Source organism: Mustela lutreola, chromosome 12, assembly GCF_030435805.1.
Source record: "Mustela lutreola isolate mMusLut2 chromosome 12, mMusLut2.pri, whole genome shotgun sequence".
NCBI classification, from domain to species: Eukaryota; Metazoa; Chordata; class Mammalia; order Carnivora; family Mustelidae; genus Mustela; species Mustela lutreola.
This window is the reverse complement of record NC_081301.1, coordinates 87,293,745-87,312,696: the sequence shown is the minus strand read 5'-3', so window position 1 is coordinate 87,312,696 and position 18,952 is coordinate 87,293,745. Positions and strand designations below refer to the sequence as shown.

The 18,952-nt window shown below is 37.5% G+C and overlaps 1 protein-coding gene across 1 annotated transcript in view; it reads left to right on the top strand.

The window, feature by feature from the left end:
* Positions 1 to 18,952, top strand: part of C12H9orf85 (chromosome 12 C9orf85 homolog) — a 67,258-nt gene that overhangs the window by 47,982 nt on the left and 324 nt on the right. The window contains exon 3 of the mRNA XM_059141021.1: positions 18,493 to 18,606. Coding sequence (XP_058997004.1) covers positions 18,493 to 18,606 — 114 coding nt within the window. The remainder of the gene's footprint in view (positions 1 to 18,492; positions 18,607 to 18,952) is intronic.

Below are 18,952 nucleotides of genomic sequence, written 5' to 3'. Positions count from 1 at the left end.
TTGTGCCTTGTATTTCAGGTAACCAAGCAACCTTTTTCAAGTATTACTTTAGAAGTGTTATAGGCAAATACCCATATTTGTGTTAGAATCTCTAGCCTTCTTTTTTTCTCTTCCTACTCATAAAAAATAATTTACCAAGAATTTAATGTTAGCTTATGTTTAACATTACCATAGTAGTAGAAGAGAAAGGAGAAGCTAGTATAAAACAGCAACAGATCACAAACAAATTGGGCTCTGAGCTTAGAAGTGGATCTATATCTCCCCCGCATTAGCAGTTCTCAAATGGGAGGGGTCGATTGTGGCCCCCCCCAACCATGTGACATTTGGCAGTGTCTGAAGACAGTTGTGTGTTTTGTTTTTTTTTAAAAGATTTTATTTATTTATTTGCAGACAGAGAAGGAACACAAGCAGAGAGGGAACACAAGCAGGGGGAGTGGGAGATGAAGAATCAGGATTCAATCCCAGGACCCTGGCATCGTGACTTGAGCTGAGCTGAAGGCAGATGCTTAACCAGCTGAGCCACCCAAGTGCCCCTGGAGACAATTTTGATGGTCTTGATTTGAGAAGTTGGAAGTGATGCTACTGGCATATAGTGAGTAAAGGCCAGATGCTACAAAAAATCCTACAGTGCATAGGACAGCCATCGCATCAAAGACATATCCAGCCCAGGATGTTACTAGTGTCTTGGTTGAGAAACCTTGGTGCATACAAAATACATGGATACTCACAGGGCCAAGCCCCACTGAAACTTGACATATATCTTAGTCTAGTAGTTTTCAATCTTTTCATCTGTAGAATTTTTTATTTTTTTATTTTTAAATAAGCTGTAGGCCTAGCATGGGTTGTTGGAACTCACCACCTGGAGATCAAGGGTTACATGTTCTACAGAATGAGCCAGCCAAGTGCCCCTCAGCTATAGAATTCTTGAATAAAACAAAAGCTTAGCCAGGGATCCCCTCACTCCAATTTGCCCAAACAGAACTGCCCTACACCTTAAATGCTGCAAGAAGGATGTCAGTGGAGTATGCAGCTCTTGATCTCAGGGTTGTGAGTTCGAGCCCCATGTTGGATATAGAGATTACTTAAAATATAATCGTTTAAGAGTAGATTTCATTCTAAAAAATATTTTAAGTGAGGAGGGCAAGACCTAGTGTCACACGCCTCTTCGACTGTCTGGCCTGTTTTAAGACATGGACGTGCTTAATGCTTAAAACACTGTTTGCGTTTAAATGGAAGTCACTACCCCTGGTTCTCATATTGTCGGTATTGACCGATAATTTTTAAAATTTATTACCCCACCGAAAGCCTTACCTCTTCATACTTCATTGTATTAAATAAATTCTCCTCTATCTCACCTTTACTCAACTACGTCTCTTGGTCCAGAGTTTGAATAAGCCAGTATTTTGAAAAAGACTTATTTCACATAAAAGTTTCAAGGGCTCCTGTCAGAAAGAGTTGGGTCTCCCGCAGCAGGGGACTAAGTAGAATTTTTTCTCCCCTGGGAAGTTGTACTTTTGCATGTATGCTAATAGTGTGGGAGTGTGGGAGTGGGGATGAGGTTCTTCAAACTGTGAGAGAAAACGAAAAGTCATAGTATTCGGGAGAAAATGAGCGGAGGATGAGAGGCTTCGAAGCCGGCCATGGCGCCCTGTCTGGCTTGTCTTTCTGACCAGATGCTTGCCCCCCTTTACTCCAAAACTTGGTTCTAACTGAATTAGCCAAACTCCGACACTCAAGATAATCTTTTGTAAAGCCACCCTGTCTTTTTAACATTCTCTATTTTTGTGGTGGTATAAAATAAATAGCATACAATTTATCATTTTAACCACTTGTAAGTGTACAGTTCGGTTGTGTTAAGTATATTCATATTGTTGTGCAACAGGTCTCCAAAACACTGCCATCTTGCAACTGTGAAGTCTTTACCTATTAAACAGAGGCTCCCCTTTCTCTGCTCCATCAGCTCTTGGCAGCTTCCATTCTGTTTTCTGTTGCTATGAATTTGGCTACTTTATTTTTTATTTTTTTAAATAATTTTTTTTAAAGTAGGCTCCACTCTGGGCTCCAACATGGGGCTTGAACTCAAGACCCTGGAGATCAAGAGTTGGAGGCTTAACTGACTGAGCTACCCAGGCACCCCTGAATTTGACTACTTTAAGTACTTCATATGAATGGAGTCATAAAAGTATTTGTTCTTTTGTGACTGGCTTATTACATTTAGTATAGTGTTCTCAAGGCTCATTGTTGTTATAACATGTGCCAGAATTCCCTTCCCTTTTAAGACTAAGTAATATTCCACTGAATATATATACTACATCTTGGTTTTCACTCCTCTGTGTGGACACTTAGGTTGCTTCTACCTCTTGGGTATTTTGAATACTGTTATGAGCGTTGTGCAAATATCTCTTCAAGACTGCTTTCAATTTTTTGGCATGTATATACACAGAAGTGGGATTGCTGGATCGTATGGTAGTTCTTTTTTTTATTGTTTTAGGAACCTTCATACCTCTTTTAATAGTGATTGCACCATTTTACAGTTGCACCAACAATATGCAAGGGTTCCACTTTTCTTGATATCTTTGCCAACATTTGTTGGCAGTTATTTCAAAGTATATATTTTAATAATGATATTATTGAGAATCACCAAGAAATTAATGCATAGCAATTATATTTTCTTTTCTTTTTTTTTTAAGATTTTTTTTTTTTTTTTTTTTTTTTGAGAGAGAGTGAGAGAGAGAGAACAAACAAGGTGGGGGAGAGGGAGAGGCAGAGTCCCTGCTGAGCAGGGAGCCCAATGTGAGGCTGGATGCTAGGATTCAGGGATCATGACCTGAGCTGAGGGCAGACACTTAACCGACTGAGCCACCCAGGCACCCTGCAATTTTATTTCCAAAAACATTTTGCATAGCTTTTGCTATCAATGAAAAAAATAGTAAAATCATTATCCAAAATAACTATTAAGTCATTAGTGATTTAACTGTGTTTTTAAAATGGAAATTAAGTTTAACTTTATATTAATAAGTAACCGAATATTAGATTTTATAAATTATAAATAAGGTAGTTCTAAGTAAAAACTATTATTATACCCCATCAGTAAAGACATTAACAAATTCTAAACTAAAGTAAGTACTAATACCCTTTCTTTTTTTAAAGAGTTTATTTATTTGAGAGAGCTGGGGGAGGGGCAGAAGGGGAGGGAGAAGAAGGCTCTCCACTGAGCAGGGAGCCGGGTATGAGACTTGATCCCAAAAGTGCCATTATAATCCATTTTTCCTACTCTAAATTACTGAATAAACACTTCACAAATTAAAGGAATAGTCAGTTTTTTAAGGATTTTACCTTTAAGACACTCATTATTTCAATCAAACCTTACTTTTAACTTATTCACAAAATTAATATATATATTTTAATACACATTTTTTAAAAGATTTTATTTATTTGACACAGAGAGATCACAAGTAGGCAGAGGGGCAGAGGGGCGGGGGGAAGCAGGCTCCCCGATGAGCAGAGAAACTCATGTGGGGCTCGATCCCCCGACCCTGAGATCATGACCTGAGCTGAAGGCAGAGGTTTAACCCACTGAGCCACCCAGAAGCCCAACAAAATTAATATATTTTTTAAAGATTTTATTTATTTATTTGACAGACAGAGATCACAAGTAGGCAGAGAGGCAGGCAGAGAGAGAGGAGGAAGCAGGCTCCCCGCTGAGCAGAGAGCCCCATGCGGGGCTCGATCCCAGGACCCTGAGATCAGGACCCGAGCCGAAGGCAGAGGCTCAACCCACTGAGCCACCCAGGCGCCCCCAAAATTAATATTTTTTTAAAAAGATTTTATTTATGTATGTTTGTATGTGTGAGAGAGAGAACATGAGATCGGGAGGGTTAGAGGGAGAAGCAGACTCCCCACTGAGGGGGAGCCCAATCATGTCCCAATGGAGGACATGATCCTGGGATTCCACGATCATGACCTGAGCCCAAGGCAGATGCTTAAGCGACTGAGGCACCCAGGCACCCCAATATTTTTCTTTTATAAGAGACTATATTCATCATAGGTGGAAAGTAACTGTCACATAGAACTTGCTGCGTAGAATTTTTTTTAAAGATTTTATTTATTTATTTGACAGAGAGAGAGCCTGAAGTGGGGCTCGATCCCAGGATCCTGAGATCATGACCTGAGCTGAAGGCAGAGGCTTTAACCCACTGAGCCACCCAGGTGCCCCCTACATAGAATTTAAATTTGATGTGGCAAAATCAAATTCTGTTTCAAATAGCATCTTCAATATATAAGACGTTGTGCTATATATTATAGAAGATGCCAAAATCAATCTCCAACACCAAGGAGTTTACAATCTTTTATGAGAGATAGGCCCACAAATAATTCTTGGGCAGATTGAAGAGTGTCAGGTATAAGTAAAAGATGAAAGAGACCCATAGGGTACAAGGTGAGACTGCAGAGGACTAAGAAAATGAAAATAGGAGCGGTAGATCTAGAAAAGATAGAAATTAAAGGTAAAAGAGTTCTGTAAACAATGTTTGTAGGACACCCTGTGAGGAAATCACCAGGGCAAGGAGGAAAAATGAACAAGAATCCCATGCTCCCTTTGATAGATAATGTGGATAATCACAGGGTGTCTCCCTATGTATGGTCTTTTGGTTCTTTTGTTCTGAGATCCCTGGCTGACTCAGTCTGTATAGCATGTGACTTGATCTCAGGGTTGTGAGTTTGAGCCCCACAGAGGGTAAAGGGATTATTTAAAAAAAACAAAGCAAAACAAAACAAAACAAAAAGTAAGGGTGCCTGGTTGGCTCAGTCGATTGAGCATACAACTGTAACTTCCGGGTTGTGAGTTTAAGCCTCACCTCGGTGTAGAGTTTACTTAAAAAAATAAAATAAACATTTTAAAAGAAGTAAACATTGTTATACACTACAATGTTATCAGTCCCTCCTGTTATCAGTCTGTGACAATGAACTATATAGTTTGGACTCTTTGGTTATATTCTTCAGCCCCAGCATTTCGTATAATAGGTTGAGACTCTGATGGTTAATCAGTGACGTGAGAGTTGTGTAAGCCCATTCCAGGAGTAGTAAAATGTCCCAGAGTGGAGTTTTGCTCACAGGTTACTCTTCATGTCATATTGAAGTCCTTAATGTTCAAGTGTAAAACTAGAAAGTTTTCATTACTGTCATCCATTGTTCACCTGTGCATGAAACCTACTTTTTAACATTAATATTGATAGATACAGCAAGCTTTGATTTAAAATTGCCTGCCCTAAAGTACAGTAGCTTCCATTTTTTCTTTTTTTTCTAAATTATTCTTGGTGAGAAGTGAATATTTTGTACTCTTAGGAATTGTTCTAATCAAATCTGGGATGACAAGAGGTAGTACAGTCTCCCCACTTTTTTTTTTTTTAAAGATTTTATTTATTTATTTGACAGAGAGAGATCACAAGCAGGCAGAGAGGCAGGCAGAGAGAGAGGAAGAAGCAGGCTCCCTGCTGAGCAGAGAGCCCGATGCGGGGCTCAATCCCAGGACTCTGAGATTATGACCTGAGCCGAAGGCAGTGGCTTAACCCACTGAGCCACCCAGGTGCCCCCCCACTTTTTAAAAAAGATTTTATTTATATACTTATTTAACAGAGAGAGATCACAAGTAGGCAGAGAGGCAGGCAGAGAGAGGGGAAAGTAGGCTCCCTACTGAGCAGAGAGCCTGATATGGGGCTCGATCCCAGAACCCTGAGATCATGACCTGAGCCAAAGGCAGAAACCTAACCCACTGAGCCACCCAGGCGCTCCTCTCCACTTATTTTTAAACACACTTAAACACTTATTTTTAGGCCTTGTGTGGACACAAGGAGCTGAATTGTAGCTTTTTGTACTCAAAATTATTGGACTTTAGAGATACTGTTTCCTTAAAAGCATTTTCTAAGTAGCATATGATATAATTCCTTAGTATGGTTTCAGAATCTTTCTATGTTAGCAGATTACTTAGAGTCACTGCAGGAAGTGTGACTTTATAGAACTCTGTCAATGTTGAGTTTGTATTATTTGTACATCAAGGGTGGAGTACCATAGCTCATTGTTTACGAAAGCACCTAGTCATCGCATATTACGAGTATTACAAGTGGAGCTAAATTATGCTAAAGGTTAAAGTGTAATAATTTAACCAGGAAATGAAGACAGTGCCAGCAAAGTTGTTTCAGAGTAAAATAAGCCTTTTACTTGTAGCAAGTACTAAAAACACAAGAACAGTTCTTTTTCCTTTAGCATTTATTATCTAGATCAGTGGTTTTTAAACCTGTTTCAGGACCCCTTTGTAAAAGTTTTGAGCACCTGAGAAAGCTTAGCTTATATGGGTTTATATGGGTTTTATCTATTGCTGTTTATTGTATTAGATATGAAAATGCAGACATTTTAAAAATAATTATTTACTCAATAATATGAATATAAGCAAAATATGCCCAGTAAGTGTTAATAACTTTTTGTGAAAAAAAAACAAAAACAAAAAAAACAAAAAACCTTAGAAACAAAAATACTAGTGAGACAAGTGGCATTGTTGCACATTCTTTACAAACTTCTTTAGTGTCTGGCTAGTAGAAAAAAAAGGAAAGAAAAAATTTTAAAAGGAGTAAAAGTAAACTTTAATAGCTTTTCCCAGATAATTGTAGAAATCCTCTCAAGAGTTGCATGCTCTACCCTGTGAGCCAGACTGGTCCCCATACCCATGCATGATTTTATAACATACATTTGCTCGTTTGGAAAATATTAATTCACTGAGTTCTACTGATCTTCCAAATGTTGATATGTTTTATTATACAATATAAAAGTTTGTTAATATCACAGCAGTGTCAGTAGAAAAATCCGAGTTTTTCTTTTTGTTTTTTAACTGAGTTTTTGGAGGTGACAAATACAGTGATTACTAGTATAGTTCGGTGCCCCTGTCTTTTGTTCATGCTAAGGTGCCAGCATTTTTAGAATTCATTATGAAGAAAGAGACTCAAAGAGAGTGACTTTCAAAGATTATATGACAAGAGCATGTCAAAGCTGTGGTAGAATCTCGGTCTTCTAGGTCAGTGCTATTTTTAAAATAATATCTGTTAGTATTTACAGGGGCCAATTGAAAACTGCAAGTTTTGTCCTGACTTTCACCCTTAAATATGTAGTGAGCATATTTTAGCTTTTAATTACTTTTCTATCCTATTGTGTTTTTCATTATAAAAAAGTAAATATGGCATAATTTTTAAAAAGGTGTACTACTGTCTCCTTTGTCAGTAAACATGGTTAATAGGAGTGACCTGTGTTTTTATTTGGCCATGGTTTCCACTGAAATGATTAGTTTTGATTTATGCGTGGTCAAGATTGATTGTTTCTGGGAATTAGATTTCATAGAGAAATAGAAAGAAGGCAAATCCATGATTATTTTAACGTCTCTGAAGTTCGTTGAGCATTGGACTTAAAATACTCAAAATATATCCATTTTCAAGGGAAAATAGGTAAAATTTATATTTAGGTGAATTTAATGTTTTTCTTTACTGTGTATTTTTTAAGAAAAAGCCACTCAAGAGTGATTAATTTTCAGCCACTTTGAAAGATGTTTCATGATATTTTACAGATTTTATGACGAAAGGTGTGTCTCTTATCATTAAAATAATATCTAAACCATTCCATCCTTAAGATCAAGATTCTTTGAGTCTTGAGGTGAAAAAAAATGCAAAAATTCAATTACTTTCAGACCTTGTTTCATTCTACTCCCAGTGAAGACATAAAGCCTGAATTAAGAGATTTGAAAGAGAAGGTGCACAAGGGTCCTACTTACCTGCAAGGGAAACTGGAAGCTTGTTAAGTGTAGGTGTATAAATTCATATTACATTTCCACAAACATATTTCACATTGATAAAAAGGAAATGTTTTGAAAATCTGTGTGTCTCCTTAAAAGATAGGCATACTTATATTTATAGGGCTGCTAACCTAATAAAACCTGGCTGTTTTTCAGAGTGATCTTAAATTTGAAAAGAGGATAGTTGATTTCAGCAATAGAATGCCTGCTGGTCTTTGAATTGGCCATTACAGTCTCAACCAGCAGGAGGAACACGGGAAAACGCCCATCTTTAGGCAGTAATACTTTGATCTGGTCAAGAGTCTCAAGTGGTAATGTGCATAGGAATTTCTTAGTTTAACAGATTCTTAGGACCCATCTGCAAGATGTTGAGCGTGTAAACAATGGCTGTAACCCAGTTATCTGCATTTTAATAAGCTATGCAGGTGTTGGAGACAGTGTTAAGAGTCACTGTTTTGGGGACTCAGTGGGCTAGAGAATTTAGACTCTGGGATCTTTTAACTTCAGATTCCAAAACAGGATATCCCATTTTAAAGCATATTTTACATGTAAATTTTAACATTAACAGTTCTGTAAATACAGTTTTATCCCTTAATTAGCAATTTGAATTCTTAAGGATTGGTTTAAGCCAGGATTCCCTGGTATGAAACAAAATATTCACAGAAATGAAAACATTCTAATTTCCCTGAGGTCTTTGATGAACCTAACAAAGACATACTTTTTTTTTTTTAGATTTTTTATTTTTTATTTGACAGACAGAGATCACAAGTAGACAAGAGAGGCAGGCAGAGAGAGAGAGGGGGAAGCAGGCTACCCGCCAAGCAGAGAGCCTGATGCGGGGCTCGATCCTGGGACCCCGAGACCATGACCTGAGCCGAAGGCAGAGGCTTTAACCCGCTGAGCCACCCAGGCGCCCCCAAAGACATACTTTCTTTAAAATTATTTTAAAACTTTAAAAAATTTGAAACTAAAAGAAAACCTGAAGCTTTTCGTAATCCATGTGGATTGTTAGAACTTCATCTGTGTGTTCTAATGATGTACATTCTTTAAATCTGTTTTTATTGCAGAGTAATTAAATAAAGCTTCCTGGAAATCCAAAATATAAACCTACCAAATGCTTTAATAAGAAATTTTTAATAATTATTTTCACTTAGATTGTATATCAGAGAGGTGGTTGTTTTTTTTTTTTTTTTTTTTTTTGTTGTTGTTGTTGTTGTTGTTTGTTTGTTTTAAATTCTAACTTAGGTTTTTGTCTGCCAGGTCTCTTGAAGATATGATTTTTATGTGGTAAATTCATCCTTTTTAGTGTACAGTATTAAAAAACAAAACTCAACTGAGTAAATTTTAATGATCTTATTAGCTTTGTGTTGATTCATGAATCAGTCCATACAGTCTAGCAGACAGAAAGGAGCTCCAGGGAGGTATGTGAAATGAAAGATACTTAAAGGCAGAAGGGAGTGGGAACAAGGAAATTATACTAGACAAAAAAGCTGGTTGGTTATCCTAGGCAGCTTTCCTCTAGGGGCTGACAGGGATCTGTTAGGCAGGTCACCTAACTAGTGCTGATAAGGAGATGCCTGACTGGTGCAGGATTCCATTTCTGGCAGAGCTGAAAGTGGACTACATCTTGGTTTGGTGACTTGGGGCTTAGCTTAAGTAACTCCATTTTGGGCCTCCTTTCATGTTTTCAGCAACAGTTTTGTAAGTTTTGAAAAATGAATACAGTTGTGAGACTAATACACAATTAAAATATAAGACAGTTGGTTCCGTTACCCTAAAACTTTGTAGTCACTCCACCTATTGTGGGGTCATTGTATGCAATGGCCAAGAAAGAACTCTTTTTTTTTTTTTTTAAAGATTTTATTTATTTATTTGTCAGAGGGATAGAGAGCACAAGTAGGCAGAGTGGCAGGCAGAGGGAGAGGGAGAAGCAGGCTCCCCGCTGAGCGGGAGCCCTTTGCTGGGCTTGATTCCAGGACCCTAGGATCGTGACCTGAGTGGAAGGCAGACACTTAACTGAGCCACCCAGGCACCCATTCTTTTTTTTTTTTTTTTTTTTTTCCTTTAAAGATTTTATTTATTTATTTAACACAGAGAGAGATAGCAAGAGAGGGAACACAAGCAGGCTTCTCACTGAGCAGGGAGCCTGTTGCAGGACTCAATCCCAGGACCCTAGGATCATGACTTGAGGTAAAGGCAGATGCTTAACAACTGAGCCACCGAGGAGCCCCCCTCGTTCTTTTGTTGTTGTTGTTGTTTTGTTTTTAAGATTTATTGGGTGCCTGGGTTGCTTAGTCAGAGCAGCCCTCAGAGGGAGCCTGCTTCTCCCTCTCCCTGATGAGCAGAGAGCCCGATGCGGGACTCCATCTCAGGATCCTGAGATCATGACCCGAGCCGAAGGCAGCGCGGCTCAACCCACTGAACCACCCAGGTGCCCCACTGTTTGCATTCTTACTGGCACTGTAAGAGTTCTAGATGTTCTGCATCCTCAACACTTAGGATCTTCTGTTTGTTTTGTATTGTTTTATTTTATTATTTATTTATTTATTTTTAAGATTATTTATTTATATTTAAGACTATTTTATATGCAGGAGGAGGGCCAGGGGCAGAGGGAGAGGGCAAAGTGGACTCCCCGCTCAGCACAGAGCCCCACGTGGGCTCAATCCTAGGACCCTGGGTTCACATGAGCCAAAGTCAGATGCTTAACCAGGTGAGCCACCCAGGTGCCTCAATGTGTCCTGTTTTAGCCTTAAGTGAGTAGCTTTATCTTATTATGATTTTAATTTGCATTTGTTTGATGACCAGTGATGCTAAACATCTTTCTATGTGCTCATTCTGCATTTGTTTCTTCTTTAGTGAAGTCTTCTTTATATATTTTAGCTCATGGTTTTATTGAATTGTTTACTTATTACTGGGCTTTGAACGTTCTTTATATATTGAGGGTACAAATCTTTTATCAGGTATCGGTTTCGCAGATACTTTCTGCCAACCTCTGACATTTTTTTTTTTAATTCTCTTAATAGTGACTTTTGGAGAGGAAGAATTTCCTCTACCTTTCAAAGTCCTGCTAGCCGAACTAAGAATCAAATCAACATAAGACAGATTAACAGGAGAAAATCAAGTTTAATAGTCTAAGTACAGGGAATCCACAGAAACATGGAAATTCCAAAGATAGGTAACATGATCTGTATGAGCTAAGGAGAGGGGTCGGGGTCTGAGGATGCGAAAGGAGATGTTTAGAAAACAAAGGTTTTCCTTTTATGTAGGTAAATGGCTAGGTAAAGTGGAATCTCTATTAATAGCTGTCTTCCTGGTATAAGCAAGCAGTTGTGGGGAAGTAAAGGGCTTTTCCTGAATCTGCTGGCTTTTGATTGCTTTTAACTCAGCATAGTGTTCATGCCAGAGTCCCATCTTGGGGCAGCCTACGCTTGTCCCCCATACTTTCAGAGTGGAATAATTTTTTATTTTGGTGAAGATCAGGCTTTATCAGGAATTTTTGTTCTTGACTTTGTTGTTGTAGCTAAGAAATCTTTGCCTGGCCTAGGATCACAAATATTTTCTCCTGTTTTCTTTTAGATGTTGTATAATTCTTGGTTTTATATTTGGACTTTTAAGCCATTTCCTGTTAATTTATTGAATATCCAGTTGTTCCAGCATTATTTATTGAAAGGACTGTTTTTTCTCCATTGAATTCCCTTAGTACTGTGCTGAAAAATCAATCGATTATATATACTATATATCTATTTCTGGAATGTGTTCTATCCCATTGATCTGTGTGTTTAACCTTTCACCAATACCACACTAACCTGATTACTGTAGCCTTATCATAAGTCTTAAAATCCAATCATGAATCTTCCAGCTGGTTTTCTTTTTCAAAATAGTTTTGACTATTACAGCTTTTTTTGCTTTTTTAAAAAACAGCTTTTAGAATCAGTTTGCTAATTTCTACAGAAAGACATTGGTCATTGCTATGTATAGTTCATTTTTGTTTACTGACCATATATACTAGGACTTTAATAAACTCACGTTTATTTATTTATTTATTAAATTTTAGTTTTAAGTAATCTCTACACCCAATGTGGGACTTGAACTCATAGCCCTCAAGATTGAGAGTCGCATGCTCTGCCAAGTGAGCCAGCCAGGTGTCCCTCACTTTTTATTTCTAATACAGCTTTTGTAAATTTGTTGGAATTTTCTACATAGACAATGATTTTTTTTTTTCCAATTAAGACAGTTGTATTTCTTGCTTTCCAATCTGTATGCTATTGTATTTCTTTTTTGCCTTTGTTGCACTGCTTAGGATCCCTTGTATATTTTTTGAAAAGGAATGATGAGGGCCCATATTCTTGCCCTTTTCCTGATTTTATTCATTCTTTTACCAGTAAATATGTTATTAGCTATAATTTCCTTCTAGGAGCTTTTTACCAGGTTGAGGAAGTTTCTTTATAGTTTGCTGCTAGTTTTTAATCATGAATGGATGTTAAATTTTGTTAAATTCTTTTTTTACATCTGATGAAATCAATATATGGTTTTTCTTCCTTAAAACATCAATTTAGTGAATTATATTCATGGATTTTTTTTTTTTAAGATTTTATTTATTTATTTGATAGAGATCACAAGTAGGGCAGAGAGGCAGGCAAAGAGAGATGGAAGCAGAGAGATTGTAACACACAGGAAACTCCACAGTGATGCTAGGTGACCAACTGAATTACAATTTACCCTAGTAGACATTTGAACCAGCCTATTACACCTTGTTAGGATTGGCGCCAAAAAGGCTCCCAAAGGGCGGGGCTCCTACTCTTTGGTAGCTAGGGAGACAGCTTGCATCCCCCCACTGATAGCATGTCTCCACCTGGCCTGACCCACCCCTGTATTTGAACTTTGTTACCTGAGGCTTGTTTTCGGGACTTGTATCCAAGTAAATCCCCTGGAGGAAGGGGAGCAGAGACAGTTTCTAAATAGGTCCTTACAATCATCTCTTAAAGAAACTCCTTGCCCTGTAGTAGTCAATCTCCATTAACCCCTGAAAAACCCCGCTCTTGCTTTCTGTCTTTATCCATTTGCCTATTTTGGAATTTCACATAAACAGAATCATGTAACATGCAGTGTTTTGTGACTGGCTTCTTTTATTTAGCATAATTTTTTCAAGTATATTGTAACACTTATCAGTACTTAATTCTTTCTTATTACTAAATATTCCATGTAGAGCTGTACCTCTTATTTATCCATTCATTACTTGATGGACATTCAGATTGTTCTACTCTTTTGGCTATTAACAAATAATGCCACTGTCAATGCTCAGGGACAAGTTTTTGTATGCGTATTTGTTTTCTTTTTCTTTTTCTTTTTTTTAAAGATGTTATTTATTCATTTGACAGACAGAGATCAAAAGTAGACAGAGAGGCAGACAGAGAGAGAGGAAGGGAAGCCGGATCCCTGCTGAGCAGAGAGCCAGAGGCAGGCTCCGTCCCAGGACCCTGGGATCATGACCTGAGCCAAAGGCAGAGGCTTTAACCCACTGAGCCACCCAGGTGCCCCTGCATATTTGTTTTCAGGTGTCCTGTGTGTGTGTATGTGTGTGTGGAGAGAGAGAATTGGAATTCCAGGGTTGTATGTTAACTCTGTATCTAACCTTTTGAGGAATTGCCAGATTGTTTTCAAAAGCAGCCATACTTTTTTACTTAACACCAGCAATATGAAGGCTCCAACTTCTCCACATTGTTATTGACACTTGTTATTGTCCTTCTTTATGATAATAGTCATTCTAGTGATGTGAGGTGGTATGTCATTGCAATTTTGATTTGCATTTCCCTGATGTCTAGTGGCATTGAGCATCTTTTCAATGCTTATTGGCCATTTATCTTTTTTTGGTGAAATGTCTATTCAAATCCTTTACTATTTTGTGTTTATATATTGAGTTACAAGAGTTCTTTATGTATTTTAGATACAAATCTATTACTGTATTTGCAAATATTTTCTGCCATTCAATGAGGTTTTATTTTTTTCTATACTAATAATGTCTATTGATGTTTAAATTTTTTTTTAAGGTTTTATTCATTTATTTGGCAGAGAGAGACAGTGAGAAAGGGAACCAAGCAGGGAGAGTGGGGAGGGAGAAGCAGGGTTCCTGCAGAGCAAAGAGCCCAATGCAGGACTCCATCTCAGGACCCTGGGATCATAACCTGAGCCAAAGGCAAATGTTTAATGACTGAGCCACCCAGGTGCCCCCAAAAGTTTTAAATTTTTTAAAATTCAGGTATAATCAACATATAACATTATATTAGTTATAGTTGTACAGTATAATGATTTGATGTTTATATACATTGCAAAATGATCACCACAATAAGTCTCATTAACATCTGCCACCATATATAGTTTAAAAAGTTGTTTTTTCTTGTGCTGAGAACTTTTAAGATTTGCTCTCTTGGCAACTTTCAAATATGCAATCCAGTTAATATTAACTGTAATTGTTATGCTGTGCATTACTTTCCCATGACTATTTTATAACTGGAAGTTTGTACCTTTTGATTTTCTTCTTTTTATGTCTGAATAATATTCCATTGTATATTTTAGCACATTTTCTTCATTCATTCATCGATGAATAGAATCATTGGTTATTTTCAATTCTTTTTCTTTTTTTTAAGTTATCTCTATGCCCAATGTGGGACTCAAATGCATAACCCCAAGATTAAGAGTTGCATGCTCTACTGATGGCCAGCCAGATGCCCATATGTTGTTTTCATTTTCTGGCTGTTGCAAATAATGCTGCAGTTAACATGGGATGCAGTATCTTTCCAAGTTAGTGTTTTTATTTTCTGAAGAGAAATACCCAGAAGTGGAGTTAGTAGATCTCATATGGTATTTCTAATTTTGGTTTTTTGAGGAGCCTCCATATTGTTTTATATAAAAGAGGGTCCCCTTTTCTCCAGATTCTCATTAACACTTTTTCTTATCTTTTTTTTTTTTTAAGATTTTATTTATTTATTTGACAGACAGAGATCACAAGTAGGCAGAGAGGCAGGCAGAGAGAGAGGAGGAAATAGGCTCCCCGATGACCAGAGAGCCTGACGCAGGGCTTGATCCCAGGACCCTGGGATCATGACCTGAACCGAAGGCAGAGTCTTTAACCCACTGAGCCACCCAAGCGCCCCATTCTTCTTGTCTTTTTGATAACAGCCATTTTAACATGTATGGGGGAGATATCATTGTAGTTTTGGTTTGTATTTCCCTGGTAATTAATGGTGTTGTGTATTTTTTTCATATATCTGTTGGCCATCTTCTTTGGAAAAGTGTCTATTGAGACTCTTTTTTTTTCTTTTTAATTTTTATTTATTTATTTATTTAAAGATTTTATTTACTTATTTGACAGGCAGAGATCACAAATAGGCAGAGAGGCAGGCAGAGAGGGGGAAGCAGGCTCCCCGCTGAGCAGAGAGCCCGATGCGGGGCTCGATCCCACGACCCTGAGATCACGACCCGAGCCAAAGGCAGAGGCTTAACCCACTGAGCCACCCAGGCACCTCGTCTATTGAGATTCTTTTCCCATTTATAATTAGATTATATTTTTTGCTATTGAGTTGTGTGAGCTCATTATGTTTTGGATGTTAACCCCTTCTCAGATACTATATATGATTTGTAAATATTTTTTTTTTAAAGATTTTATTTATTTATTTGACAGACAGAGATCACAAGCAGGCAGAGAAGCAGGCAGAGAGAGAGGAGGAAGCAGGCTCCCCGCTGAGCAGAGAGCCCGATGTGGGGCTCGATCCCAGGACCCTGGGATCATGACCTGAGCCGAAGGCAGAGGCTTTAACCCACTGAGCCACCCAGGCACCCCTGATTTGTAAATATTTTTTATTTAGGAGGTTACCTTTTCATTTTGATGGTTTTCTTTGCTGTATAGAAACTTTTTAGTTTGATATAGTGCCCATTACTCATTTTTAATTTTTCTGCTTTACTTTTAGTTTTAAATTCAGAAGATTATTGCTAAGGCCTCTATTAAGGAGCTTATTGCCCATGTTTTCTTCTAGGGATTTTATAATTTCAAGTCTTACACTCAAGTATTTAGTCCATTTTGAATGAATTTTTTTTTTTAAAGATTTTATTTATTTATTTGACGGGCAGAGATCACAAGTAGGCAGAGAGGCAGGCAGAGAGAGAGGAAGGGAAGCAGGCTCCCCGCTGAGCAGAGAGCCCGATTCGGGGCTCGATCCCATGACCCTGGGATCATGACCTGAGCTGAAGGCAGAGGCTTTAACCCACTGAGCCACCCAGGCGCCCCTTGAGTGAATTTTTGTTATGGTGTAGGACAGGGATCCAGTTTCCCTTTTTGTGCATGTGGCTGTCCAGTTTTCCCAGTCCTATTTATTGAAGAGACTGTTGTTTTCCTATTGTTTGTTCTTAGCAACTTTGTTGTAAAGTAATTGACCATATATGTGTGCTTTTGTTTTGGGGCTATCAATTCTGTTCTATTGATCTATGTGCTTGTTTTCATGTCCATACCATACTTTTTTGATTACTGTAGCTTTGTAATATAGTTTGAATTCAAGATGTGTGACATCTCCAGCTTTGTTCTTTCTCAGGATTGCTTTGACTTTTCAGGGTCGTTTGTGGTTCCATATAAAGTTTAGAATTGTTCTATTTTTGTGAGAAATGTCACTGGAATTTTGCTAACCATTACATTGAATCTGTATATTACTTTGGGTAATATGAACATTTTAACAATATTATACAAATAAGTACAGAATATTCCATCCAGAAACAACAGAATACATTTTCTTCGCAATTACACATGGAATACTCTTCAGCATAGTTCATATGTTAGGGCACAAAACAAACTTTAAAAACTTCAGAAGACTGAAATCATATTAAGCATCTTTTTCAACCACAGCGTTATAAAAGCAGAAATAAATTACGAGTACAAAAGTGAAGTAAACAACATGCTGCTGAACAACCAGTGAGTGAATGAAGAAATCAAAAGAGAAATTAAAAAAAAACCTGAAGACAACTGAAAATGGAAATACAACACACCATAACTTAAAAGATGCAGCAGAAGTAGGCGAACTAAAGCCCAAACTTAGGAGAAGGGAGGAAATAACATAGACCAAAGCAGGGGGAAAAAAAAGAAAGAAAGAAAGAAAGAAAGAAAGAAAGAAATAGAAACTAAAAAGAAAGTAAAAAAGATCAGTGAAACTAAGAACTGGTTCTTTGGAAAGATAAAACAAAATTAACAAATCTTTTGTTAAACTCACCAAGTATAAAAGAGAGAAGAGTCAAGTAAAATCAGAAGTAAAAGAGTAGAAGTTACAAGTAATACAACATAAATAAAAAGGATCCCAAGAGACTATATGAACAAACATATGTGAACAAATTGGAGAAATAGGTATTTTCCTAGAAACACACTATCTACCAAGACTGAATTAAAGAAATAGAAAATCTGAACAGGGACGCCTGGGTGGCTCAGTTGGCTGAGCTGTTGCCTTCGGCTTGGGTCGAGGTTCCGGGGTCATGGGATCAAGTCCCCCATGGGGCCCCTTGCTCCGAGGAGAGCCTGCTTCTCCCTCTGCCTTCTCTGACTGCCACTCCCCCTGCTTGTGCTGTCTCTCTCTCTCTCTCTCTGACAAATAAATAAATAAAATCGTAAAAAAAAAAAAAAGAAAATCTGAACAGATTAAGTACTAGTAAAATTGAATTAATAATTAAAAACCTCTCCCAAAACAAAACTCCAGGACCAGACAGTTTCATAGGTGAATTCTGCCAATATTTAAAGAATTAATAGCGATTCATCTCAAATCATTCCAAAACTTCCAAACTCATTTTATGAGGCCAAAATCACCTGGATACCAAAACCAGACAAGGATGGCAGAGGAAAAGAAAATTGCTGGCCTATATCCCTCATGTATGTAGTTGCAAGAATCCTCAACAAAATATTAGCAAGCCAAATTCAACTCTCAATAAATGCAGAAAAAGCATTAGACAGAAAATGTCAACATCTGTTTATGATGAAAACTCTCAACAAACAGGGTATAGAGGAAGTATACCTCAACATAATAAAGGCCTCATATGACAAACCCACAGCTAACATTATACTTGCAATGAAAAGCCAGAAGCTTTTCCTCTAAGATCAGGAACAAGACAAGGATGCCTGTTCTTGCTACTTTGATTCAACATAGTACTGAAAGTCTTAGCCAGAGTAATTAGGCAAGAAAAAGAAATGAAAGGCGTCCAAATAGGAAAGGAAGAAGTAAAATTGTCATGATTTGAAGATGACATTTTTATTTTTTATTTTTTATTTTTTTTTTAAAGATTTTATTTATTTATTTGACAGACAGAGATCGTAAGTAGGCAGAGAGGCAGGCAGAGAGAGAGAGGAGGAAGCAGGCTCCCCGCTGAGCAGAGAGCCCGACGCAGGGCTCGATCCGCAGGGCTCGATCCCACGACCCTGGGATCATGACCCGAGCCAAAGGCAGTGGCTCAACCACTGAGCCACCCAGGCGCCCCATGAAGATGACATTTTTAAAAGCTTTAAGAAAGTAGATAAATCTGGGGTGCCTACATAGCTTAGTTAGTAGAGCAGCCCTATGTTTATTTTATTTCATCAAATAAATCTTAGGCAATTAATTGGTAAAAAATAATGCTTGATTTTTTCCCCCCACTTTTAGTGTTAAATGTTTACAAAAGTCAGTGAAGGATTCTTACCACATAATGTGTAGACCATGTGCCTGTGAACTTGAAGTTTGTGCAAAATGTGGAAAGAAAGAAGACATTGTTATTCTGTGAGTATTTTCTTTTTTGGTTGCGATTTACTCTTTAAGTAATTGATCTCTAAATTTTTTTTGAGGAAACATCCAGTAGCTCTGAGAGTCTTAAGGTACAGTGTATCACACTGATTTAGACTTTTTTTTCCTACCTAACAGGAAAAAATCTTAATTATTTGTTATATTTTTCTATCATTATAGTAAAAATATAACTATATTTTTAGGAAATTAAAATACCTATGAAGTTCATATTCATCATTCATCACACAAGAATTTATTCATTATGCAACTAATTTTCTTGAAATGTTATCACTTATTAGTTTCTTTGAGCCTACTTTATTGACAATAGTATTATAATTGGTTG